Raw genomic sequence first — 27,346 nt, 5'->3', positions numbered from 1 at the left:
TCATAAATTCTCAGCAGACGGGTTTTATTTAACCCTATATATAGTGACTTACTTTCCAACCTGACTCTGGCATAACAGAGATGAGGAAGAAAATCAAAATATTTTACCCCAAAACATGTTTCTTTGCCATATCTTGAAAGCCGTCCTTTGTGGGGGAAAATTTGCATCTGTAAAGAATTTCTATTAACATAGCTAGATCTTCTTCTTCTAGGCCCTCCCAATCCTGAAGAGATTAACAGGCCCAGGGCGGTGGCTCACGCCTTTAATCCCAGCACTTTGGGAGGTCGAGGCCAGCGGATCACAAGGTCAAGAGACTGAGACCATCCTGGACAACACGGTGAAACCCCGTCTCTACTAAAAATACAAAAAAATTAGCCAGGCGTGGTGGCGGGTGCCTGTAGTCCCAGCTACATGGGAGGCTGAGGCAGGAGAATTGCTTGAATCCGGGAGGCGCAGCTTGCAGTGAGCCGAGATCGCGACACTGCACTCCAGCCTGGGCGATAGAGCTAGACTCCGTCTCAAAAAAAAAAAAAAAACAAGAAAGAAAAAAAGAAAATTAACTAAAAGTCTAGCTTTTTTTTTTTTTTTTTGAGACGGAGTCTCGCTCTGTCACCAGGCTGGATTGCAGTGGGTGGCAACCTTCGCCTCCGGTTCAAGCGATTCTCCTGCCTCAGCCTCCCGAGTAGCTGGGATTATAGGCACCTGCCACCATGCCCCGCTAATTTTTGTAGTTTTAGTACAGATGGGGTTTTACCATGTTGGCCAGGCTGGTCTCAAACTCCTGACCTCAGGTGATCCGCCCACCTCGGCCTCCCAAAGCGCTGGGATTACAAGTGTGAGCCACCACACCCGGCCTAAGTCTAGCACCTTTTAAAGATCTGGCTAGGAAACATTTGTCATCTATGGTCTCTAAGGGCAGCCACTATAAAACTTCAAAAGAACCTTGGTCTCCACAATCTCTTACCTTAACTTGAACATTTCCTTTCTATGATCTCAGGTCTTTAGATAAACTCAACCAATTGTCAACCAGAAAATGTTTCCATTTTCCTAGAGCCTGGAACCCCGCCTGGCTTTGAGTTGCCCTGCCTTTCTAGATCAAACCAATATATTTCTTAAACGTATTTGATTGATGTCTCATGCCTCCCTAAAATGTATAAAACGAGGCTGTGCCCCGACCACCTTGGGAACATGTTCTCAGGACCTCCTGAGGGCTGTGTTACGGGCCATGGTCACTGATATTTTGCTCAGAATAAATCTCTTCAAATATTTTACAGAGTTTGACTATTATTGTCAACTATTAAAAAAAAGTCAATGTATAATTTAGAAGGTGGACAGGACAGAAACATTGGATTACACTATAAATTAGGAGAGGGATTGATAGGAGTTAAAACAGTCTAAGATCTATGTATTATTCAGGAAAATAATAAAAATGTTCACTTTTAAATTTAAATATCCATGGGGTATTTCATCCCAATTGAGAGCAGACTTCTGAAAAATAATGAAGAATTAAACACACGCATTTACCGTGAATCCTCCTGAAACCCTTATTAAAATCACACCAATCGAATTTAAAAGGTTTTTTTAAAAAAAGCCTGAAGGCAGAAAGACAAATATAACAGGGTAGAAGACAATATCAACATTTTGGGAACTGGAAAGCAGATAGATGAGAGATACTGAATGAACACATTCCAGACAGCTGAATTCTAAACCAGCAGTAGTCAAAGTAAGCCTTCCAAGAATTTCAGGATTTGATGGTATCAGGATATCTGAGAGTGAAGCGAAGGTGGGGCTAAAAACAAGGAGATTGGTTTAAATTAGTTTAAAAAGAAGTTAAGCGGCCAGGCACGGTGGCTCATGCCTGTAATCCCAGCACTTTGGGAGGCCAAGGCGGGAGGATCACGAGGTCAAGTGATCGAGACCATTCTTGCCAATGCCTTGAAACCCTCGTCTCTACTATAAATACAAAAATCAGCTGGGCGAGGTGGCGTGAAGTTGTAGTCCCAGCTATTCAGGAGGCTGAAGCAGGAGAATTGCTTGAACCCGGGAGGTGGAGGTTGCAGTGAGCTGAGATTGCACTATTGTACTCTAGCCTGGCAACAGAGTCAGACTCCGTCTCAAAAAAAAGAAGTTAAGCATAGACAGGAGGATTGCTTGAGGCTTGAGCCCAGGAGTTTGAGACTAGCCTGGGCAACATGGCAAGACCTCATCTCTATAAAAAATTAAAAAGTTATCCAGGTGTGGTAGGTGCCTGAGTCCCCAAGTATCAGGAAGGCTGAGGTGGAAGGATCCCTTGAGCCCAGAAGGTTGAAGCTGCAGCGAGCTGTTTGACCCACTGCATTCCAGCTTGGGTGACAGAGCAAGATCTTGTCTCAAAAAAAAAAAAAGAAAAAAGAAAAAAAGTTCAAGACTGAGATCCCATCTTTACCTCTTGTTTACTCTGGCATAAGACTATATGCTTATTCTATGGAGTGAGGAAAAAGAGGGTCTTTGGAAGAAGGAACATAAAGGAGGTCTAGAGTATGAATACTGTACTGTATACACAGGGATTAAAAAAAAGTTTATTTACTAAAGTTGATGTCCCCAGTTCTCTTCCAGCCATCCTCCCAGAAAGCTGACCACCCTGTGTTTACACTGAGTGCTACAGATTACCAGTCCTTTCTAAAAGTAATTTTATTGGCATTCCCAATTTGACTCAACCTGAGACCACAATAAAAAAGCATCAACTACAGGCACAGAACGTTCAGTATACTTCCTTTTATTTCCCTGCCCCATTTTAACCTTTGAGCAGAAAACCAGGAATTACCAGAAATCGGAGGAAAGAAACCAAACCAGTATGAAGAGACCAAAACAAAGAGAAGGAAGCAACTGAAAAAAATATTATTTTTGAATAAGAACATTTTATTGTATATTTTTAGAGACAGAGTCTCTCTGTGGCCCAGTCTGGAGTGCCGTGGTGTCTTGCACTGTAACCAGGGCTCAAGCAATCCTCCTGCCTCTAATTCCCAAAGCACTGGATTACAGGTGTGACCCACCACACCTAGCCTTTGGTTAATATGTTAAAAGCCCATCAATAAAATCCTCAATGTTGGTCTGTATTATATAAATGTTATCGCTTTTATGTATTTATTTGGAATCTGCATTATTAGGAATCTAAAAAAAAAATTTTGATAGGATACAGCAACTCACGCCTATTATCCCAGTATTTTGGGTGACTGAAGCAGGAGGGTCCCTTGAGGCCAATAATTGAAGACCATCTTGGGAAACACAGTGAGGCCTCTGTCTTGAAAAAAAAAAAAAAAGGATTTGACTGGTTAAGGGTTGATTTATTTATTTTGGGATGGGGTCTCACTTTGTCACCCAGGCTGGGGTGCAGTGGTGCGATCTCAGCTCACTGCAGCCTCGACCTACCGGGCTCAAGGGATCCTCCCACCTCAGCCCTACAAGTAGCTGGGACTACAGGCTCGTGCCACTCTGCCTGGCTAATTTTTGTATTTTTTGTAGTGATGGGTTTTCAGCATGTTGCCAAGGCTTGTCTCGAACTCCTGAGTTCAAATGATCCATCCGCCTCGGTCTCCCAAAGTGCTGGGATTACAGGGGAAAGCCATCGCACCTGGCCTGACTTATAATGTACATGGCATAAAATTAAAAGTGGCCGGGAGCAGTGGCTCATGCCTGTAATCCCAGCACATTGGGAGGCCGAGGCTGGCGGATCACGAGGTCAGGAGATCAAGACCACCCTGGCTAACGCGGTGAAACTCCGTCTTTATTAAAAATACAAAAACAAAATTAGCCAGGCGTGGTGGCGGGCGACTGTGGTCCCAGCTACTCGGGAGGCTGAGGCGGGAGGATGGCGTGAACCCGGGAGGCGGAGCTTGCAGTGAGCCAAGATCTCTCCGCTGCACTCCAGCCTGAGCGACAGAGCAAGACTCCATCTTAAAAAAAAGTGTATGCATTTATTCATTCATTGCTTGGGGGTAAATAGATAACTTCTGGAAGGTATTAACCCATAAAGCCCACGTTCCTGGTAATGTAAATAGAACACATTGGAAATAAATCTTCATTTCTTTCTTTCTTTCTTTCTTTCTTTCTTTCTTTCTTTCTTTCTTTCTTTTTTTTTTTTTTTTGAGACAGAGTTTCACTCTTGTTGCCCAGGCCGGAGTGCAATGGCGAGATCTCCACTCACCACAACCTCCGCCTCCCAGGTTAAACGATTCTCCTGCCTCAGCCTTCTGAGTAGCTGGGATTACAGGTATGCGCCACCACCCTAGCTAATTTTGTATTTGTAGTAGAGATGGGGGTTTCTCCACGTTGGTCAGGCTGGTCTCAAACTCCCGACCTCAGGTGATCCCCCCGCCTCGGCCTCCCAAAGTGCTAGGATTACAGGCATGAGCCACTGCAACCGGTGAAATCTTCATTTCTTAAGAACGGCATTATCATTTCTCAGAAAACATAAAAATTAGAAGTTTCACATGTAATAGAAAGTTTCTTGGACTGGCGCAGTGGCTCACGCCTTTAATCCTAACACTTTGGGAGGCCAAGGCGGGCAAATCACTTGAAGTCTGGGGTTTGAGACCAGTCTGGCCAACATGATGAAACCCCCATCTGTACTAAAAATACAAAAATTAGCCGGGTGTGGTGGTGCATGCCTGTAGCCCCAGCTACTCAGGAGGCTGAGGCAGGAGAATCGCTTTAACCCGGGAGGCAGAAGTTGCAGTGAGCCGAGATCATGCCACTGCACTCCAGCCTGGGTGACAGATTGAGACTCCGTCAGAAAGAAAAGAAAAGAAAGAGAGAAAGAAAGAAAAAGTTGGTTTCCTAATTTACATGTCTTCATATTTCAAGCTGAGAAGAGGTGAAAATTCCTTAAGTATAAATTAACCTTTGAATATGATTGTAGGATTTTAATGATCTACGGGTGTGTTAATAGATCCATTAGTGCGGAGACATTTTTGTAAGGATGGATGCTTTATTAACCACAGTTATTTGTGTATCTGTAATTACAGCCTTCTTGACGGAGCAGGGATCATCACCTTTAAGCTGGTTTAGAGGCTATATAATGTGGAGTGCTTGGTGCTTTACTAAGGGCATTTCATTTAATGGCTGTGTACTATTTCTTAGCTTGGTTTGAAGACAAAAAATAATAATTTATATGTTCCAGAATAAATGAGATTATCTTATTATATAGCTTCCAGAAGACATAATTTCCAAGTTGACAATAGCCACAAATGCATTTTAAGGTGTCTTTAATATATTTCATATAACTGCATAATTTTAGCTAGTTTATGAAATGATTTAGTCACAAACCAAAGTTCTAAAAGTGACTTCATGTAACGTTTTAAAGAACAATAGTTCCCCAAATAAGATAGACTGCTTCTTTCAAGATTATTTAAATCTTAGAATGGTACATTTAAAAAAATCTGTGTTCAGTAATTTAAAGAAGCAGGAAAAAATTGAGCTTGTAAAACTCATTTTAAAAAACACATTCTGGGATGGGCACGGTGGCTCACGCCTGTAATCCCAGCACTTTGGGAGGCCAAGGTGGGCGGATCACCTGAGGTCAGAAGATGGAGACCATCCTGGCCAACATGGTGAAACCCTGTCTTTACTAAAAATACATAAATTAGCCAGGCGTGTTGGAGCGCACTTGTAGTCCCTGCTACTCAGGAGGCTGAGGCAGGAGAATCACCTCAGGAGGTGGAGGTTGCAGTGGGCCGAGATCACGCCACTGTACTCCAGCCTGGGCGACAGAGCGAGATTCTGTTGCCCCCTCCCAAAAAAGCACATTCTGAAAAGATATATTTAAGGTGTAATGATTTGTTATTGCACAGATATTTAAATTTTATTAACATATTGCCATAGAAAATAAACATTCAATTCAACTTGAGAAATACTTGAGAACCTACTATGTGCTTTCAGGAGTGATGAAGACAAAAAAAAAAAAATGTGCTTTTTCAGACTTCTAGAAGTATTTAGAACAAGAAAAGTGATTAATAGGTATGCAAATGCCTAACATAGAAGGAGGCAAAAGCTAAGAATTAGAAGAAAAAGTACCAGGAAAGGGATTAAGATAAAAATCATTTTGGGTAGTTATTGTTCCTCTTCTTCCTCCTCCTTCCCTCCTCTCCCTTCTCCTCGTCCTCCCCCCTCCTCCCCCTCCCCCTCCCCCTCCCCCTCCTAAATCCTTTTGGGTAATTTCTCCTTCTCTTCCTCCTCCTCTTTTCTTCTTCCTTCTCCTTCTTGGATCACGGCTCTCTGCAACCTCCGTCTCCTGGGCTCACTTTATTAGCTCCACTTACTGGGATCCTGCTTAGGGGGTTCCTGCACATAGTAAGTGGAAGCTAATAAAACTAATATTGGATAATATTTGTCTGCCTAACTCAGCTTCCAGAGTAGCTGGGACTACCACATCCGGCTCATTTTTTATTTTTAGTAGAGATAGGGGTCTTGCCATGTGGCCCAGGATGGTCTCGAACTGGGCTCAGGCGATCGTCCACCTTTACCTCCCAAAGTGCTGGGAGTTCGAGACCAGCCTGGCCAATATGGTGAACCCCCGCGCCCCCCCCCCGACACTAAAAATGCAAAAATTAGTCGGGCGTGGTGGGGCGCGCCTGTAGTCCCAGGTATTCGGGAAGCTGAAGCAGAAAAATCGCTTGAACCTGGGAGGCGGAAGTTGCAGTGAGCCGAGATGGCGCCACTGCACTCCGACCTGGGCGACGGAGCGAGGACTCTATCTCAAAAAAAGAAAGAAAGAAAGAAAGAAAGAAAAGTTCTCGTAGAACAGTGTTAAACAGATGAACAACTTCAATACTTGCTCTTCTCTGCTTGATTTCATTTAGTGTGGTGAGTAAAAATTTAAATTCCAAATATTATTTACACGCAATTATATCCAGTAGAATTCCTGTTTGCTCAAATAGGAAGTCCCTAGCCGTTACTCATGTTGTCTTACGTCTGTATTGAACTCTTACTAGATTGCAAAAGCTTCGGCAGAACTTTACAATCAGATGGTACAGATTTTGCAAAGCCACTTCCTCTTATTACCACTGGTCATCTGTCATTTATTAGGCTGCCATAAAGCAGGATTCCCCTCAAATCAAGTTAAATTAGAATCACTGATAAGGCTCAGGCACTAGTATTTTTAAAAAGTCCTCCAAGTAATTTTAATGTGCAGCCAGAATTGCAACTCACCAGGCTAAATTGTAGTTGCGCAATTTTGGTCTTCCTGATACCTGATTTCTTTGCTCTTTCTCTTTTCTGGTTCAATGTATAATAAGAATTTTCCAGTATTAGTTTTATTAGCTTCCACTTACTAAATTCTGCTTACGGGGGTTCCTGCTTAGTCTAGACAGTAAGCAGGAACTTACAGACGATGTAAGCTTATAGACCACATAAGCAGGAACCCTGTAAGCAAGAACTCAGTAAGTGTAAGCTAATTAAAACTATGTGCCAGGCAGGGTGCCAAGCATTTTCTGGGCATTATCTCACTTAACTTTCGTAGCAACCCCGAAGTAGGTGCCATTTCTATGAAACCTGCCCAATTACTGCCCCACTCCGCGGTACAAGCTCTTACCCACCGCTTCTTCAATACACTCCTGTTATGGAACTGTCGCGGCACTCCAAAGTCTCTATGTAGTTATAAATAAACGTTATCTGGAAGAGCAGCCTAGAACTTTCAAGATCTCCAATTCACACTCCAACTGACGCCTTTAACTACCCCTACTGAGCCCCACTTTCAAAGCTCACTCACTAATATTGGATAATATTTGTCTGCCTACCTCAGCCTCCGGAGTAGCTGGGACTACAGCGTCGTTACTAGCCAGCTTCAGGGCTAGAACAGCCTTTATGTGCAAGTGGAAAAAACCTCAGGTATTTCCCAAATCGGTAGCTGCAGAGGGGCTCTATCCTTACTGGAGATGGAGAAAAGCCCTCTCGCGCCTTTTATGTCAGCCCACGCGACTCGTTAAGAGAGCGAAGGCCAGGGACTGCCCAGGTCGCATCCCGAGAGCCTGAGGTCAGAGTCCCTGCCCCTGGGGCAAACTGCGAGGGGTGGGACGGGTGGGTGCAAGCGGGGCGGAGGGTAGGAGCCGCCCTAGAGGCGGTCCCTCCGAGTGCCCTGTGCCTCGCCTTAAAGGAGGGCGCCAACGCAATTTCAGTATCTGGGAGACGGGCTGCCCCACCCCCGCGCGCAAAACCCTGATTTAGCTTAAGGGATGAAGGCGGGGACCCCTGCGCAGGCTAGCGGTGTGGGAGGCGGCAGCCCGAGCCCTCTGACGCCGCGCTCCTGGAGGCCGAGAGTTCCGCGCCGGGAGGGTCCCGGGGGCAGAGGAGTGCCGCGCCCGGTTGCCAAGGCAACCCCACGCGGCTGCAGAAGCCGGCGCTCGCAGCAGGGCCAGGGCCGCTGCCGGAAGTGACGCGAGTTCACCTGCCGAGCGGGGGCGGGGAGGAGGGGCGGAGGGTGCAGAGGTGCCGCCGCCGCCGCGAGCCAGTCGGGAGCGCGCGGGGCGCGGGGAGCCTGGGACCCGGAGCGAGAGCCTCCTACCTGCAGCCGCCGCCCACGGCACGGCAGCCACCATGGCGCTCCTGCTGCGCTTCTTGCTCCTGTGCGGAATCGTGGGTGAGTGGGGGCCATGGGGTCCTCAGCACCCGCCCAACCCGGGGGCGCTCGCTGCCCGCGGCCACCCAGGAACAATGGGGCATGGGGGAGGGGGCGGGCGCGATTTGGGGACGCTGCTGCAGGGGCTGCGGGGCGGCCAGAATAGCACAGGGGCTCTTTTGCGGGGCCGGGCGCACCAGCCTGGCCGGGTGGAGACGTACCGGAGGGAGCCGCGCAGGGCGCGCGGAGTGCCCGGGGACCGAGCCCCCGGCGGGGGGTGGTGGTGGAGGGGCTCGGGCGCGGCGTGTTGTATGCGCCTCGCAGCTCTCCCGTAGCATTCTCTGCCCCGGTGCGGGCTTGCCTTTCTTTGCTCTCGCCGTCTCCCTTGTCAGCCTTCGTGTCGGTTCCGTCCAGCGTTACCCGATTTCAAAAGCCTTGGGCAACGAGTTTTCAGGTGTCGAATCGCCCAGGCGGGGAGGCTGAATTGCAAACGCCATTATTCAATGGACATGGAGCTGCCCCGTGCCTCGGATCGGCCAGGCTATCTCTAGGAAAGAGGCGCTGAGCGAACTCCAGCCTGGACGTTCTTAGTCTCCTGGAAGCAGCTCGCCCAGGCAGGAGCTGCTAACCAGACGCACATTGTGAAGTAGACCGTGGGAAATCAAAAGTGGGATCCTGCAAAAATGTAGCATTGGTTTCTGTAGTCCTTGGGCAAAGTGCAAAGAATTCAGTGACCTCGCTTTTGAGTTTGTAATGTGTCGGTTCATTTTGGAGATAAGACGGGCTGAGTTGTACAGGGTAATTGCTAGAGGCTTCGCCAAGTGCGTTGGTTGACTGCTCCTTTCTCTGGGAGGGGGGAAAAAGGCGTGTAAAAAATGCGTGGACCATTAGGAGGCATAATCATTTTGACACTTCAAAAAATGCATGTTTCCATGTCCGTGTTTTAACCAACTGATGTTGCTTGTCAAGCTAAGCGTTTTATAACCAAATAATTCATTTTAAAAAATCCGTAGGTGGGATCCCAGGAGGCGCACTTAGTATAGCCTCTGGAAGGATAATTTTTGTTGTTGTTGTTAGGTGCTCTGAAGCAGGATAGAGTGGCCCTTTCTGTTGGGATGGCTCTCTGCTTCCTGTTGAAATGTTAATTCCATTGTTGGATGCCACAGCTGTGAGCATTACTCATGGGTTGAACATTCTATTAACAAGTCTAATCTTCCATCTGAGCCTCTAGCACTACCTCCACCTGTTTGATATATACCATTTAGACTTGGCTGGCTGAAATGTCCAAAGTAACGATTCCGGAGAAGATGAAGGGTCATAGAACCAGTTTACAGGTACATTCCCACCTTTTTTTTTTTTTTTTGTCAAGGCGGAACCTGAAGTTGAAGTTGAGAACACAGTGTGTTCTCTGAGAAAAAAAAAAAAACAAAAAACGTTCTAGACCACATCTAAAGCAGAAAAGTGGAAGAACATAAATTATGTGGAGGAACTTTTTTTTTTTTTTTTTTAAGATGAAGTTTCGCACTTGTTGCCCAGGCTAGAGTGCAATGGCACGATCTTGGCTCACCACAACCTCCGCCTCCCGGGTTTAAGCGATTCTCCTGCTTCAGCCTCCTGAGTAGCTGGGATTACAGGCGAGCGCCACCACGCCCAGCTAATTTTTGTATTTTTGGTAAGAGACCATGTTGGTCAGGCTGGTCTCGAACTGCCGACCTCAGATGATCCGCCTGCCTCAGCCTCCCAAAGTGCTGGCAGGGATTAGCTGTTGTTGTTGTTTTAACGGGAATATTTAGCTATTTGGATTTTTTTTTTTTTGGAATTTTTTTTTTTTTTTGGAACGTCTCACTTTGATAGGCACAATATTTGATGCATAGGGTCTTTGTGCTCATAAGGTATACATGGGTACAGTGAGCATTTACTGGAAGGGCCATTATCTTCAGCTAAACAAGGCAAGTATTTTTATTCCAATTTTTCAGTTTAAGAAACAGCTAAGGCCAGGCACGGTGCTTGTAATCCCAGCAATTTGGGAGGTTGAGACGGGAGGATCATTTGAGTTTAGGAGTTTGAGACCAGCCTGGGCAACATAGCGAGACCCCATTTCTACGGAAAATACAACAGAACAAAACTCAAAAAAGAACTAGCTAAGTGCAATGATTCTTGTCATAGTCCCAGCTACTCTGGAGGCTGAGATGGGAGGATTGCCTGAGCCTGAGAGGTCGAAGCTGCAGTGAGCCACGATCATGACACTGCACTCGAGCCTAGGCGACAGAGTGAGACCCTGTCTCAAAAAAAAGAAAGAAAGAAAGAAACAGGTCAGACTAATTGATGTATGGCTTTATTTCTTCAAATATTTCTGACCATTTAGAAATGCATTGGTATGGGCTGGGCGCAGTGGCTCACGCCTGTAATCCCAGCACTTTGAGAGGCCCAGGCAGGCGGATCATAAGATCAGGAGATCGAGACTATCCTGGCTAACACGGTGAAACCCCGTCTCTACTAAAAATACAAAAAATTAGCCGGGCGTGGTGGCGGGCGCCTGTAGTCCCAGCTACTCGAGAGACTGACGCAGGAGAATGGCGTGAACCTGGGAGGCGGAGCTTGCAGGGAGCCGAGATCGCGCCACTGCATTCTATCTTGGGCAGCAGAGCTAGACTCCGTCTCAAAAAAAAAAAAAGGAAATGCATTGTTATGAACTCAAGTTCACTGTTAACATGATTGACTCCTACATTAGCAAAACAAGGAAAAGGCTCATATTCAAATTATGCCATCAGTGATAGATATTCCTCCAGCTCTGGAAGAGTTTCATGGTATACTCTGGCTGCAGATGGGACTCCTTTTGATGTATTTTTATTGGCTGCCTACTAGTGAGTCATATTACTAGTAATTCTGTAGTAGTAGCAGTAGTAAGCAGAGGCAGTAGCAGTAGTAGTAAAATTAAACCCCTGATCAGTTTTGCCTTAAATCTGTACTCTCATCACACTTTGCTCTTCTGCCTCTACAGCAGCCACTTGCTCTTACTACCACTGGTCATCTGTCATTTACTAAGAACCTACTGTTGGTTTGACTGTGTGCCAAATACTGAAGGCTTTTATTTTTAGCTCTTTAATGTCATAGTCTTAGTTTGAATACTTTGAGGCATCGTGAGGACCCTAGGATTCTTCAGGGCTTGGATTGACATTGTAAACTAATGTGGCCTAGGGACCTGCAGCATCAGCATTACTCAGGGGTCTTGTCAAAGTTTGGGGTTGTGTTCTTCAGTTGCCAACATGAATGGAACTAAAAAAGTCTGCTCTCCCAATCCCTTGTTAGCTATTTGATGGTGGCCAAGCCTCACTGTGTGTCTGTTGCCTTATGTGTCAAGAATGGGGATCCTGGGGCAGGTGATGGGGGTTGGAGGTGGGAGGGTTGGGTAGATGTTGGTCAAGGGATACAAAATTAATTCCGTTGTCCAACATGGTGACTATAGTTAATAACAATGTATTATATTTTTGAAAATTGCTGTGAGTGAATTTTAAGTGTTCTCACCACAAAAAGTATGTGAGGTAATGCATATATTAATTCCCTTGATTTAGCCATTTCACAAGGCACACATCTTTCAAAATAGTGTTATATGTAGATAAACATATACAATTTTTGTCAATGAAAAATAGAAGAAAAAAAAAACCAGGCCAGGCGCAGTGGCTCAAGCCTGTAATCCCAGCACTTTGGGAGGCCAAGGCGGGTGGATCACGAGATCAGGAGATGGAGACCATCCTGGCTAACACGGTGAAATCCCGTCTCTACTAAAAAATACAAAAAACTAGCCGGGCGAGGTGGCGGGCGCCTGTAGTCCCAGCTACTCGGGAGGCTGAGGCAGGAGAATGGCGTGAACCCAGGAGGCGGAGCTTTCAGTGAGCTGAGATCCGGCCACTGCACTCCAGTCTGGGCGACAGAGCTTAGACTCCATCTCAAAAAAAACAAAAAAACAAAAAAACAGAAAAATACCAAATAGGGACTCTACTATCTGAGAGTTGTTGAGGAATAAAGTGAGATGCTTATCGTTTTGTTTTACCTGTAGCCTTTGCTTTACATTAAAAAAGAGAAAAGATAAGATGTGATCTTTATCCTCTCCATATGCTCCGCTTAATCTTTTCATTCCTGCGATTATACCACCATCAGAGGAAAAGATGCCTCTCCTCCAAGGCAAGCCTCCCTACATTGGCTCCTCATCCTGTCTGTTGTGGGGTCTCCATCGATTACCAACTTAACTCACTGCGCAAGATCAGAGGACAGGGCCATTGCCTATATTCATGGTTGCAGTCCCTGCATGGTCTTGTGGCTCCTGGCAGACAGCTAGTGTTGAGCAAGTCCTTTTTGCATGACTAAAAGTTTTCAACTTCTTTGCCACTAAGCCTGTGTGTATGATAGAGCTCTCTTCAGTTCATCACTCTCTCCCTTCTCAACTAATAAAGATGGTCCTTAGAGTGATTATTCCACTAGTCATGTCTGAGTCAGTTTTTAATCTAAAGAAGCTGAGCTTCTGCTTTGTCTTTGACCTCATTCTATTTTTCCTCCTGTTTCAGTTGCCAAAGGTTACAGTAATGCATGTGCCAAATTGGTTTATCTCTTTGGAGCTCCTTGACACCTATTTTGGTTCGTTCCCACCCTGTTGACCTGCCCTTTACTACCTTCTAAAATAGGTGCCTTAAATGTCATCCCTCCTTATTTTAGCCCATAGACAATCTTGATCTTAAACCTGAGTGACCTCTTGTATCCATCATGGTAATCTCCCAAGTATTGGTAGTAAATTAAAAATATTTTCAGCTCCCAGCCTGACCAACATGGTGAAACCCTGTCTGTACTAAAAATACAAAAATTAATAAATTAGCCAGGCGTGGTGATATGCGTCTGTAATACCAGCTACTCAGAAGGCTGAAGCAGGAGAATTGCTTGAACCTGGGAGGCTGGGGTTTCGGTGAGCTGAGATCCTGCCACTACACTCCAGCCTGGGTGATAGAGCAAGACTCCATCTTAAAATAAATAAATAAATAAATATATGTATACACATGCACATATATATTATTTATTACATGTATTATTTTATTTTATTTTATTTTTTTATTTATGTATTTTTTGAGACGGAGTCTCGCCCTGTCGCCCAGGCTGGAGTGCAGTGGCCGGATCTCAGCTCACTGCAAGCTCCGCCTCCCGAGTTCATGCCATTCTCCTGCCTCAGCCTCCCAAGTAGCTGGGACTACAGGCGCCCGCCTCCCCGCCGGCTAGTTTTTTGTATTTTTTAGTAGAGACGGGATTTCACCGTGTTAGCCAGGATGGTCTCGATCTTCTGACCTCGTGATCCGCCCGTCTCGGCCTCCCAAAGTGCTGGGATTACAGGCTTGAGCCACCGCGCCCGGCCACATGTATTATTTTATATATTATATATTACGTATATGTTACACATATTATATATAATATATATTTTATATGTAATAAGCTATATATTACATATATTTTGTTTTATATATAATATATAATTATATATAATTGTAAAAATATATATTTATGTATATTATATCATATCTAGTATATATAATATATAAAATATAATTATAAAAATATATGTATATTATATAGTGTATATTATATATCATATATAGTATGTATTAATATAATATATAGTGTATGTTTTATATATATATTATATACATATTTGCACCTCAGCCCAGGCTGAGGTGGCCCAGGCCCTTTGAATCCTGGGCCACTATTTCCAACTACCTAACTATTCAACTTCCATTTGAATACCTGACACTCTTCACTCTCCAAATACACTCACCTGTTAATTAAGTGATACTTAATGTACTGATACTACTATGTGCAAAGCCGAGTGCTAGGTGCCCCTACAATAGAATATGACATTGCACATTGCAAAAGCCTTGATAGAATTTTTCAATCAGATAGTACAGCTTTTGCAAAGACAGAGATCTGAAGGGTATGATGTGTCTTGGGAGTTGAGTAGTTCAGTGCATGTAAAACATCTAACCAATGCTTCTCAAACTTTGTGCATCTGAATGATTCTTACAGGGAAGTCTAGGTGGGGCTTGTGAGTTTGCGTTTTAACAAGTTTTACCTGATGTCACCGCTTACCACGTTTTGTGTGGGTAAAGATCTAAAAGCTGTACTGAGAGCTTGGTGGGAGCTGACAGGTCTGTCGGGTTATGCACCCTAACCCCTGCAGTACTAAGACATTTGTGGAAGTGTCGAGAAGTGAGGTTATACACTGAGGTTTTTGCTGTTGAATGGTAGCTATGTAGCAGTTCTCAAGGAAAGCAGAACTGATAGAGCTAACACAGGAATCCTCTGGGATGATCTGGACATCAGCAGTCTCTGTTGAAACACAGCAGGACAGTGTTGGGCTTCCACTTTGATCTGGAAAGCTTTTCTGAAGAAGATAGTAGTGGAACCTGATGTCTGGTTGCTTGAATGAGTGGCACGAAAACGTTGGAGAGATTTCTGACTTGAGCGTATGATGATGTCACTAACCTACAGGAAATAAAAAGGAACGGGTTTTAGGGAGATGACATTGAGCTTAAATTTGGACAGGTAGTATTTGAGGTGCCTGAGAGGGATGGAGGTAAAAAGATATCTGGTAGGCAGATTGCAACACAGGACTGGATTTCAGGAAAGAGACAGGCATTGGTGATACAGACTTGAGAATTCACGGCTGATAGGTGGCGTCTGTGTAAGGTGAAGGAGGAAATGCAGGTAGGACTAGAAGAGAGAAGGTGAAATGTGAGGCGAGGGAAACATCAACTTCTAGTAAGTACATGAGGAAGCAGCTGGGAGCAAGAAGGTGTGGTAGGGGATATAGGAGACCTAGAGGATGAAGGTGTGCTAGAGGCTGATGCAAAAGTGAGGCTAGTGGGTTTTAGCACTGGGAGACTGTTGAGAACATTCAGAAGGTTCCCATGGGGAGGACAGTTCTGCAGAAGTGAGAGTGAAGCCACATTTTTATTTTTATTTTTATTATTTTGAGATGGAGTTTTGTTCTGTTACCCAGGTTGGAGTACAGTGGTGCGATCTCAGCTCACTGCAACCTCCATCTCCTGGGTTCAAGCGATTCTCCTGCCTCAGCCTCCCGAGTAGCTGGGACTACAGGCGCCTGCCACCATGCCTGGCTAATTTTTAGTAGAGACGGGGTTTCGCCATGTTGACCAGGCTGGTCTCGAACTCCTGACCTCAGGTGATCCACCCGCCTTGGCTTCCCAAAGTGCTGGGATTATAGGCGTGACCAATGCGTCTGGCCAGGTGCCAATTTTAATAGAGGATTGGGCATCAGGCAATTGGAGAGTGAAAAGCAAACTTCGCATTTGCAGGTGGTTTGACAGTGAAGCTTTGCGTATGTGGCCTTAATTCGAGAGGGCAGTAGCATATCCCAGGGGAGAAGGTGGAAGCCAGCAGATAAAGACTGTCCGCTTCCCTCCATCTAGACCTACAGTCTTGTCCACATCGTCATTCTTGCACAAAACATGGTATTTCTCCTGAAGGCCGATTCCTGAACTTTGAACCTTTTGGCTTCTCAGGGATGTCACTCTGTTATTCCATCTGTTATATCTGGATTCCATCAACTTTAACCAAGCTTATTTATCCCTCTTTATATCCCTTCAGTACTGTTGTCTCTTTTCCTTTACTTTTTATTTTTAAATTATTTATTTTTTTGAGACAGTGTCTCTCTCTGTTGCCCAGGCTGGAGTGCAGTGGGCTCAGGTGGTTCTTCTACCTCAGCCTCCCAAGTAGCTGGGACTACAGGCACCCAACCTTATTTTTCTTTCTTTCTTTCTTTGTTTTTCGTTTGTTTGTTTTGGTTTTGAGATGGAGTTTTGCTTTTGTTGCCTAGACTGGAGTGCAATGGCGTGATCTCGGCTCACCGCAACCTCTGCCTCCCAATTCTCCTGCCTCAGCCTCCTGAGTAGCTGGGATTACAGGCATGCACCACCATGCCCAGCCAATTTTTTATTTTTAGTAGAGACAGGGTTTCTCCATGTTGGTCAGGCTGGTCTCGAACTCGCGACCTTGGGTGATCCACCCACCTTGGCCTCCCAAAGTGCTGGGATTACAGGTATGAGCCATCGCACCTGGCCTTTATTTTTCTTTATTAACCAAATTTCTGGAAAAAATGGTCTGCGTGTACTGACTGCATTATTTTCTTTCATGCTCACTAATTCTTCCATCCTTTGCAATCTAATTTTCATCCCCTTCTACTTTGAAACTGTATTTGCTGTAGATTGCAGTTAACACTATGGCCACAGCCCGTGGTGCCATCATACCTTCAGCCTCTTAAGCCTCAGAACAAATGGCTCTATTGAACAGTTTCTGCTCTTGAGCTGTTCCTCATTTCCCTTTGTGTGGTCCATTTCCTTCTTGTACCATAAATGGCAAGGTTTCTCAGTGAATGGATGCAGTTACTGTTTATTTGCCTATAGTCTCCAGTACATTTCTAGTCTCCCTTCTCCACCTTTACCCATATCAAACCATCCACTTAACGTCTCTACACAGACTTCCCACAGGCATCTCCAGCTGATTCTGTTTCACACTCTCTCCCTCACATTAATTGGCATTTTCAGCCACCAAAATGCCCAGGCGAAAATATAAGTATCTTACTTGGCCCTTCGTATTTTCCCACCTGCTCACATCCAATTTCGAAGTCATTGTGTCCCTCCAGCCACTACTTGTAATCTAGGTTATACCATTATCTCTTCAGCTTGTTGAGATGCTTTCATAATTGGCCTCCTGTTGAGTGAACTTTACCCTGTCCTCCAGGCACATCCTGTTACTTCCTGCAGCGTGTTCTACCCCTTATCTAGCATGCCGATACTGTCATTGTTTTCTCTTGCCAGAATGTACATTTCATAGGTCAGGGACTGTTTACATTGTATTCCCAGTATATGGCACAGGGCATGTTCGTTGCATAAATGGGGAAAGTTGTGCTAGACGGGAATTCATGTTTGTAGGCTTGGGAAGTACCTAGAGGAGAAAGCATTTGAAGATCAAGAATAGGCACCTCATGGAAGAGGTGAGCAGGGCTGGCTCTGTGTCCTACACAGGTCAGCTTTGTGTCAGCTTTGCCAGGTGTTCAGGAGTGCAGTTTATGTCACCACTCACATTTAGTTTCCCTACTTGCAACCAGTTCTCCCCGCTTCCCTTGTTTCCACCTTTCCTCTATCATAGAAGTCATCAGATGAGAGTTGATGCTTTCTGTCATTAAACAAAGGAAATAATTGAGGCTGGGAACTTTGGATTCAGTTTATTTGGTGGCTAGCAAATAGTGGACATGAAGATAATTATTAAATTATTAAAATAAGATAATTATTAAAATAACCCAGAAAGCAATTAAAAATTATCCAACCAGAATGACCTTATGGGTTTATCTTACTGACTTTCATCTGTGTTTCTTAAGAAAACAAACCTAATAATCTAGAATAATAATTGTTCAGTTGGGTTTGGATTTAGGTTGGTTCTTTTTCTTTCTTTCTTTTTTTTTTTTTTTGAGATAGAGTCTTGCTCCGTTGCTCAGGCTGGAGTGCAGTGGCATGATCTCGGTTCACTGCAACCTCCGCCTTCTGACTTCAAGCAATTCTTCTGCCTCAGCCTCCCAAGTAGTTGGGATTACAGGCGCTCGCCACCATGCCCAGCTGATTGTGTGTGTGTGTGTGTGTGTGTATATTTTTAGTAGAGATGGGGTTTCGCCATGTTGGCCAGCCTGGTCTTGAACTTCTGACCTCAGGTGATCCACCTGTCTCAGCCTCCCAAAGTGCCAGGATTACGTGTATGAGCCACTGTGCATGGCCTACATTGATCTCTTCTGTGCCTTCCCACTTGTCTTTCTTCCCTCACCTTATTGCCTTACCCATTCTTTTTTTCAATAGTTACCCAGGGCCAAGCGCAGTGGCTCACGCCTGTGATCCCAGCACTTTGGGAGGCCGAGGCAGGCAGATCACCTGAGGTCCAGCATTCGAGACCAGCCTGGCCAACATGGTGAAACCCTGTCTCTACTAAAAATACAAAATTTAGCTGGACGTGGTGGTGTGCGCCTGTAATCCCAGCTACCCAGGAGGCTGAGGCTGGGGAATTGCTAGAACCCGGGAGGCAGAGGCTGCAGTGAGCCGAGATCGTGCTGCTGCACTCCAGCCTGGGCGACAGAGCAAGACTCCATCTCAAAAAAAAAAAAAAAAGAGCCAATTAGAGGCTGGGAGTGGTGGCACACACCTGTAATTCCAGCACTTTGGAAGACTGAGGTGGGAGAATCTCTTGAGCCCAAGACTAGCCTGGGCAACATAACAAGACCTCGTCTCTACAAATAATACAAAAATTAGCTGTGTGTGATACAAAAATTAGCCAGGTGTGGTGGCACATTCTTGTAGTCCCAGCAATTTGAGAAGCTGAGGTAGGAGGATTACTTGAGTCCAGGAGGTTCAAGGCTGCAGTGAGCTATGACTGCACCACTGCACTCCAGCCTGGGCAACAGCATGAAACCCTGTGTCCAAAAAAAGCCAGTTAGACTTAAATTAAGCCTTTGAGTTTTACTTGACTCAGCAGTATTTGTAGTGTGTTTCAACTGGCAGGGTGCTTGCAGAAGAAAAGACTGTTTCTTGATCTATTTATAAAAAAAGGAAAGTTAGGAAAAGGGAAGGAGATTAACAATATTTTTAGGGTAGGTGTGAGATCAGTGGTATGGTTCAGTTTGTTCTTTGGTACTTGGTGAGAAAAAGGATTAACAATTAAATTAACCATCATTGGTACATACTAAGAAAATACAAATTTCTCTGGAAATGTTAAAATCATTTTCATTCTTTCAAAGATATTTCTCACTGGAATGGGAATGGTTTTAATTTCATTTACTTCTTAAGAAATAAAAGTGTGTTAAGATTTTAGGAAGAAACAACATAACTCATTGCCGTGATTTTTTCACTTTCCCATAGTTAAGAGGTGTGTTCTGTGTGAATTTTAGACATTGTCGGAGGAAGTGTGGTTTGACTGCACATCTGACGTTCTCTCAAGGAATCTCAAGGGACATACAATGAACCAAATTTGTTTAGCCCCACCTTTGTTCAATTGTTGGAGTGACCATCACTTACTCTCTTCAGTCTCTCTCACAAATATTTTATTTTATTTTTATTTATTTATTTATTTATTTTGAGATGGAGTTTTGCTCTGTCGCCCAGGCTGGAGTGCAGTGGCGCGATCTCGGCTCACTGCAAGCTCCGCCACCCGGGTTCATGCCATTCTCCTGCTTCAGCCTCCCGAGTAGCTGGGACTACAGGCGCCGCCACCACGCCGGGCTAGTTTTTTTTTTGTTTTTTTAGTAGAGATGGGATTTCACTGTGTTAGCCAGGATGGTCTTGGTCTCCTGACCTCGTGATCTGCCCATCTCAGCCTGCCCAAGTGCTGGGATTATAGGCGTGAGCTACCGCGCCCGGCCGGTCTCACAAGTATTTTAAACTCTTGAATACTGGACGGTTCCCGTGGGAGACCAGACACAAACTTTTGACTTTGTTTTGTGCCAGGGTAGTTCTTCGGGAAGAATTGAGAAGACTCTTAACTTACTCAGTTGTACAGTGGAAATCTGATACTTCTAGAATGAACTTATAAAACTGGACAAGCATATCTTATTTTTAAAGACAATTGCACATACATCTCATTTAGAGCCACTCTCTTAACCTTGGAATAGAAAGGACACATCATATTATTCTCATGTATAGGAAGCAAGTTCTAAAGCCAAGGCAATTGTGGCACTGGTGTAGAACAGTGCTGTCCAACAGAAATATAACGCAAGCCACATATGTAATTTAAAATTTGCTAGTAGCCACGTTAAGAGGCAAAAAGAAAAATGTGAAGTGAAACTGAATATATGTTGTTTACACAAAACATACAAAATATGCTTCTTTCCATATATAATCAAATGCAAAATATTGAGATATTAAAATGTTTTTTGTACTTTGCCAGAATCTGGGCAGTGTTTGACCTACAGCACATCTCATTTGCACTAGCCATGTTTCAAGTGCCAGCAGCTACTGTATTGGTCAGCACTGGGAGCTTTAGTTCCTGTCACCTTCCACCATTGTCCTCGAACGTTTAACCTGGAAAAGCATGGGGGCAGTGTGCCATCGAACAGCTTTCTCAAATGGAACATGCCTTTGGAATAGTTCTCATGAGATTTTACTTCTAAAATCGTTATTTTTTGTCACATAGTATTTATTTCCTGTTAGCGATGAGCTAAAACAAAGTTTCTTATTTCTTACTTAATCTCTTTTAGTCATCAGAACGTTTGTTACAGGCACACAAAATCACATGAGCTCTCCTTATTCCATTGTTAAAGGCAATCACATCTTGAGTATACAGCAGAAAAGTATTTGCATAAGAAAGATATTTTTAACTTGCCTATGGGGGAAATAAATGCATTTATGGAGAGGTGCAAAAAAAGCAGGATAGAATGGCCCCAGGTAGTGGTTGCTGGGGAAATATGAATTCACTTAGAGATATTGAAGAGGAATTTATACCAAGATTGAGGCAATCAAGTCAGACATGCTCACAACAGGGATAATTTTCTTATTGGAGTTAACTTTTTCTTCATTAACTTCAGGATTTTTCTATAAGGAAATACACTGTTTGCTCATTTTGCTAATAACATGTGTCTATTTCTTGGATTTCTTATTTTCTGTGATCACATCTTTATAAGACAGTTCATCTGAGTGGGTTTTGGTTTTTTGTTTTTGTTTTGCTAAATAGTCACTTTTCCTGTCTCATGTTAATTGAAGAGGAAGAGAAGCGAGCTGCAAGTTTTCTATGAGCAAGGAGGCAAAGGAAGATTTCCTTATATGGAGTGTGATACATATTATTCTATGAAGGTGATGAAAATATTCACCATGGCAACTGATCTGCCTTACCCATAGTGCAAAATACCGTACTTGCATTTATTTTGCCAGAGAATTCTGAAATTAGGATCTGTGTAGTAGAGAATATGGGGAAGGTAATAACTATTTCAGCTGAAAAGGAGAATAATTTTTCTTTTGACTAGTGAAGTGCAGTAGTGAGAAGGGGGAAAAGAGAAGAACAAAGAGTTGGATCTGTAACTGTGAACAATTGATTGAAATAATTCACTACTTTTGGACCGGCCAAGAAGAATAATGACTTTGATTAGAATTGGAATTTGAAGGCTCCCCCAAGTTGAGTATGTCTGTGTGCGAGGGGCGTGGGGAAGGGTTGAGTCACAATCCAGTTCAGCAAATCTCTGCCAGGATGTTTACTTTGTAGCTTCCCTTATCTGATTTTCCATTGTAAATTTGTATTAAATATTTCTGATAAGCAGCCTCAATTCCTGTGGAAGTTTGAGGGCAAATAAGTAATATAGTATGTACTTATGGGCAAGGCATTGTAATAGTTGCTTCAGGAGATTTAAATGAGTAACACACCATTCCAGTACTCTTGGCAAGCTTAAATCCAGAGGGAGGAGTCAGACAGTTATTCTTGCAACTATGGTACCAGGCAGAGCAAGGCAGGGATCATAGCAGATATGCTATCTAAAAATGTAAAGTATTCTGATTATTCCTTCCGTGCCTTAACTGGCATCTCTAAACCATTTTTCCCTCCACCCTGGGAACCCCTCATCCTCTGAGACTTCTGCCCTCTGCTTATACCTAACTTGTAGTTGCTTCTCTTTGTTGTTGTTTTTTTTTTTTTTTGAGATGGAGTCTCGTTCTGTCGCCCAGGCTGAAATGCAGCCTGCTTCTCCTTGTTGACAAGAAATACTCAGCTTCATATTCACCCGCTCCCCCAGCATTATCTGGCATTTTAGTATTTACATTTTACAATGCATTTTCTAACATCCTTACACCACATTTTCTTGACCTTTCAAATACAGTGATTTTTTTAAGCAATTTTATTTAGGCAATGCTCTCCTTATGCTTAGTTGTTGTTATTGTTGTTTTGAGACGGAGGGAGTCTTGCTGTGTCGCCCAGGCTGGAGTGCAGTGGTGCGATCTCGGCTCACTGCAAGCTCCGCCTCCCGGGTTCACACCATTCTTCTGCCTCAGCCTCCCGAGTAGCTGGGACTACAGGTGCCCACCACCACGCCCGGCTAATTTTTTGTATTTTTAGTAGAGACAGGGTTTCTCCATATTGGTTAGACTGGTCTTGAACTCCCAACCTCAGGTGATCCGCCTGCCTTGGTCTCCCAAAGTGCTGGTATTACAAGTGTGAGGCACCATGCCCGACCAGCCAGAGACCCTTTAATTCTTAGATCTTCATTTCTAAAATCTTGAACTCTAATCACGCATCCCAGCTTTCTCACTCTGCATCATGCCTTCTCCTTAGTATCAGTGAGGCCTCCAGACCCTTCCCCAACCCTCAAACCCCTACTGGTCTTCTGGCTACTTTAAAACCAGAATTTTATCAATAATCCTGGTCAGACTCCAGCTCCCATTCCTGTTGTGGGTCAATTCTACAGGGCAGTTTCTTTGCTCCTACTCACGGACTGTGATGCACAGCTCTGTGGACTGGGGAGGTACTTTTTATTGTCCAATGTGACTAGACTTTTTGTCTTTTTTTTGAGACAGAGTCTCACTCTGTCACCTAGGCTGGAGTGCAGTGACGTCATCTAGGCTCACTGCAACCTCCCCCTCCCTGGTTCAGGCGATTCTCCTGCCTCTGCCTCCTGAGTAGCTGGGATTACAGGTGCCCGGCACCATTCCCAGATAATTTTTGTAGCAGAGACAGGGTTGCACCGTGTTGGTCAGGCTGGTCTCGAACTCCTGACCTCGTGATCTGCCCGCCTTAGCCTCCCAAAGTTCTGGGATTACAGACTTGAGCCACTGCATTCGGCTTTTTTTGAGACAGTTTCATTCTCTCTCTCAGGCTGGAGTGCAGTGGCATGATCTTAGCTCACTGCAAGCTCTGCCTCCTGGGTTTAAATGATTCTCATGCCTCAACCTACTGAAGAGCTGGGATTACAGGCGTGTGCCACTATGCCCTGCTAATTTTTGTATTTTTAGTAGAGATAGGGTTTTGCCATGTTGGCCAGGCTGGTCTCGAACTCCTGACCTCAAGTGATCCACCCGCCTTGGTCTCTCAAAGTGCTGGGATTACAGGTGTGAGCCACCACGCCTGGACGCCTTTTTGTCTTAATTTTAAGTACATTAATAAAGCATTAGAATATTATGTATTTAACACAAAGACAATTTAAATTTACTTTTTTGTTGCTTATTCTTTCAGATATTCTAAAATTTATTTTTAAGTAAAGCTTTTAATTGAAATTATGACATGCACAGAAGACCACAGTTTACAGTGTCCATTTTTATAAACTTACGGGGTAGAGCATTGTCACAAAGTGGCTGCACCTACATACCTAGTAACCAGATCCAGAAGTAGAACCCAACCTGCATCTCAGAAACCCTGTCATGCCCCTTCCTGTCTCTTCCTTTACTATTTTTTTTTTCTTTTTTTTTTTTTTTTTTTTTTGAGATGGAGTCTTGCTCTGTTGCCCAGGCTGGAGAGTAGTGGCTCTATCTCAGCTCACTGCAACCTCCGCCTCCTGGTTTCAAGCGATTGTCCTCCCTCAGCCTCCCGAGTAGCTGGGACTACAGGCGCATGCCACCATACCAGGCCAATTTTTTTTGTATATTTTAGTAGAGACAGGGTTTCACCATACTGGCCAGACTGGTCTCGAACTCTTGACCTCAAGTGATCACCCGCCTTGACCTCTTGAAGTGCAGGGATTACAGGCGTGAGCCACGGCGCCTGGCCTCCTTCACACTTTTTTCCATTCTTTTCTGATTTCTAACAACATAGATTAGTGTTAACATTTTCTATAAATAGAATTCTACAGTTTGTGGTTTTTGTCTAACTTATTTTACTTCTCATGTTTGTAAGATGATTTATGTTGTGTAGCTTTGTTTTATTCGTTTGCATTGCTGTGTGGTATTCTATTATGTGACTGTACCACAATTGATTTATTGATTCTACTGATGGACCCTTTTTCCCAGCTTTTTTGCCATTATGAAATCACTACTGTGAACACCGGGCTCGGTGGCTCACGCCTGTAATCCCAGCACTTTGGGAGGCCAAGGTAGGCGGATCACTTGAGGTTAGGAGTTCGAGACCAACCTGGTCAACATGGTGAAATCTCTCTCTACTAAAAACACAAAAATTAGCTGGACAAGGTAGCACACGCTGTAATCCCAACTATTAGGGAGGCTGAGGCAGGAGAATCACTTGAGCCCAGGAGGCAGAGGTTGCAGTGAGCCGAGATTGCGCCATTGCACCGCAGCCTGGGTGACAGAGCGAGACTCAGTCTCAACAAAAAGAAAAAAGAAAATACTACTGTGACATCCTACATGTGTTTTCATGCATGTGCACATAAATTTCTACCTATCAATGAAATTTCTGAGTCCTGTAGTTTATACATAAGTTTCGCTTTGATTGATACTGCCAGTCAGTTTTCCAAAGCTAATTGTACCAGTTGACACTTTGATCAAAGAGTATGAAAGTTCTAGTTGCGGTCAGGCGTGGTGGGCCCATGCCTGTAATCCCAGCACTTTGGGAGGTCGAGGCAGGTGGATCACCCGAAGTCAGGAGTTGAAGACCAGCTTTGCCAGGGTGGCGAAACCCCATCTCTACTAAAAATACAAAGATTGGTCAGTTATGGTGGCAGGCGCGTGTAATCCCAGCTACTCAGGAGGCTGAGGCAGGGAGAATCACTTGAACCAGGGAGGCGGAGGTTGCAGTGAGCTGAGATTGTGCCATTACACTCCAGCCTGGACGACAGAGTGAGACTCTGTCTCAAAAAAAAAAAAAAAAGAAAAGAAAAGAAAAAAAGAAAGTTAAGAAAGTTCCTGTTGCTCTACATCCTCATCATGGCCTTCTTTCATTTTGAGTATTCTGGTGGATGTGTTAGTGCCATCTCGTTGTGATTTTCTTTTCTTATTCTTTTTATTATGGAAATTTTCAAATATATGTAAAACTAGAGAAAATTATATGACAAATCCCAGTATATCTTTGCTCAGCTTTATCAACTCTCAACTCATGTCGGACTTTTTATGCTGCTCTATTGACTTTGATTTGTTTCCCCATTCCTCTTCACAGATGTCTCCGACTTAGACCAGTCTCTAAAATTCTCTACCTACAAAATTTTCAGCCTCTTGTTCTAAGTTAATGTTGTAGTGCCCCTTTGTCATAGAGGCTGTCAGGTACAAATTCTTGCAATTTCTTGTACTCTGATTTATAAACTTAACGATAAGTGTGCCAATGCTTACATCTTTCCTCTAATCTCTTTTTGGTTTTTTAGAGGTAGGGTCTCACTGTGTTGTCCAGGCTGGTCGAGCAAGTGATGCTTCCTCCTTGTCTCCCAAAGTGTTGAGATTACAGGCTTGAGCTGCGGTGCTTAAGGTCTAATAAAAGGTGTCTTATTCCTGAAAAAGAAATATATATATATATTTTTTTGGTGGTGGGAGATAGGGTCTTTCTCTGTCCCCAAGCTGGAGTGCAGTGATGCAGTCACAATTCACTGCAGCCTCAACCTTCCAGGCTCCCACCTCAGCCTCCGTAGTAGCTGGGACTACAGGCATGCACCACCGTGTGCAACTAATTAATTTTTTTTTTTTTTTTTTTTGTAGAGATGGTGCCTTCCTATGTTGCCCAGGTTTGTCTCAAACTCCTGGGCCTAAGCAGTCTTCCCGCCTCAACCTCCCAAAGTGTTGGGATTACAGGTGTGGCAAACAAGTCCTTTTCCCCAGTTTTCTAGGTCTCATTCTTTTCTGAGGGCTTGATCTTTCAGTCTCTGGTGTTTTGCTGTAAGATTGTTAATGTCTCCCATTCTATTTGCTTTTTCCTTTTGACTAATAACTGTACTCCATATTTCTCATTTCAAGAAGAACCTTTCCTTGACTACATATCATATACTGTCTACTTTCTCCCTTCATCGAGAACAAATTTCTCAAACTAGTAGTTATTTCTGTCTTTGCTCACATCTCTCAAGCACTATGGCCAGATAATATCCTGTTGCAGCTCCCCAAAACCTTCACTAAATCTGATTTGGCTTAGCTCACCGATGATGTTCCAATTGCCAGATCTAGTGGATACATTTCAGTGTCATTGTTTTTACATTACAAATTGTGAGCTCTTCCTAGTGGAAGGCACTGATAAGTGTTAAAAATAAAAGATGACAAGACATAGGGTTGTGTATCATAGTGAAGTAGCAGACTTATCAGATGACAGTGAATTGCCTACTAGCTACTATATTTATTGAAGAGTGAACACCAGGATGTGCTGCCGCTGTTCTAAGAGGTTTACATGTGTTATTTGATTTAATTTCTCCAATGAAGTAGGCATTGTTATTATTATTAATCTTCATTTTAAAGAGGAACACATCTAGTCATGGAGAAGCTAGAAATCACTTGAGGCCAAGCATTTAGTCAGATAAATTTGAATCTGAATGCAGATCTAACTTTAGAACTCCTACTGTTGAAGAAATATCTGCATTTGTTGGGAGCTGGACTCAGCTCCTGCTAATACCTTTGAGATGTGGATACAGGGGAGGGGAAGAAATGATTGTCAGGGAAGGCTGCTTGTTGGTTGATTGATCGATGGGCTAGAATTAGAACATAGTTAGGTCTGAAATAGATAATTTAGTTCAACACCCTTAATTTACATTTGAGCCCTAGGGAAGCAACTTGTCCAAAATGACACAGAGCTTTTTTGTGTAATAAATTTGACAACAGTCAGGTAACC

The 27,346-nt window shown here is 43.9% G+C and overlaps 1 protein-coding gene and 1 long non-coding RNA gene across 3 annotated transcripts in view; one reads left to right on the top strand and one right to left on the bottom strand.

Moving 5' to 3' along the window:
- LOC119618580 (uncharacterized) overlaps positions 1-7,876 on the bottom strand; it is a 54,779-nt gene extending 46,903 nt beyond the window's left edge. Inside the window, exon 1 of the long non-coding RNA XR_005234966.2 lies at positions 7,773-7,876. This is a non-coding gene — a long non-coding RNA (uncharacterized lncRNA). The remainder of the gene's footprint in view (positions 1-7,772) is intronic.
- Positions 7,877-8,447: 571 nt separating this feature from the next.
- The window catches only part of CXADR (CXADR Ig-like cell adhesion molecule), a 76,320-nt gene continuing 57,421 nt past the window's right edge, over positions 8,448-27,346 (top strand). Inside the window, exon 1 of one of the 2 annotated variants that reach the window (XM_007966801.3) lies at positions 8,448-8,611. In XM_007966801.3, the coding sequence (XP_007964992.1) occupies positions 8,569-8,611 (43 nt within the window). In that variant the 5' untranslated portion in view covers positions 8,448-8,568. The remainder of the gene's footprint in view (positions 8,612-27,346) is intronic. The other variant, XM_037982816.2, reaches the window with a different exon arrangement.

This window comes from Chlorocebus sabaeus, chromosome 2 (assembly GCF_047675955.1).
Source record: "Chlorocebus sabaeus isolate Y175 chromosome 2, mChlSab1.0.hap1, whole genome shotgun sequence".
In the NCBI taxonomy this organism is placed as follows: Eukaryota; Metazoa; Chordata; class Mammalia; order Primates; family Cercopithecidae; genus Chlorocebus; species Chlorocebus sabaeus.
Note: the sequence above shows the minus strand (reverse complement) of the source record. Positions and strands in the feature narration are given on the sequence as shown.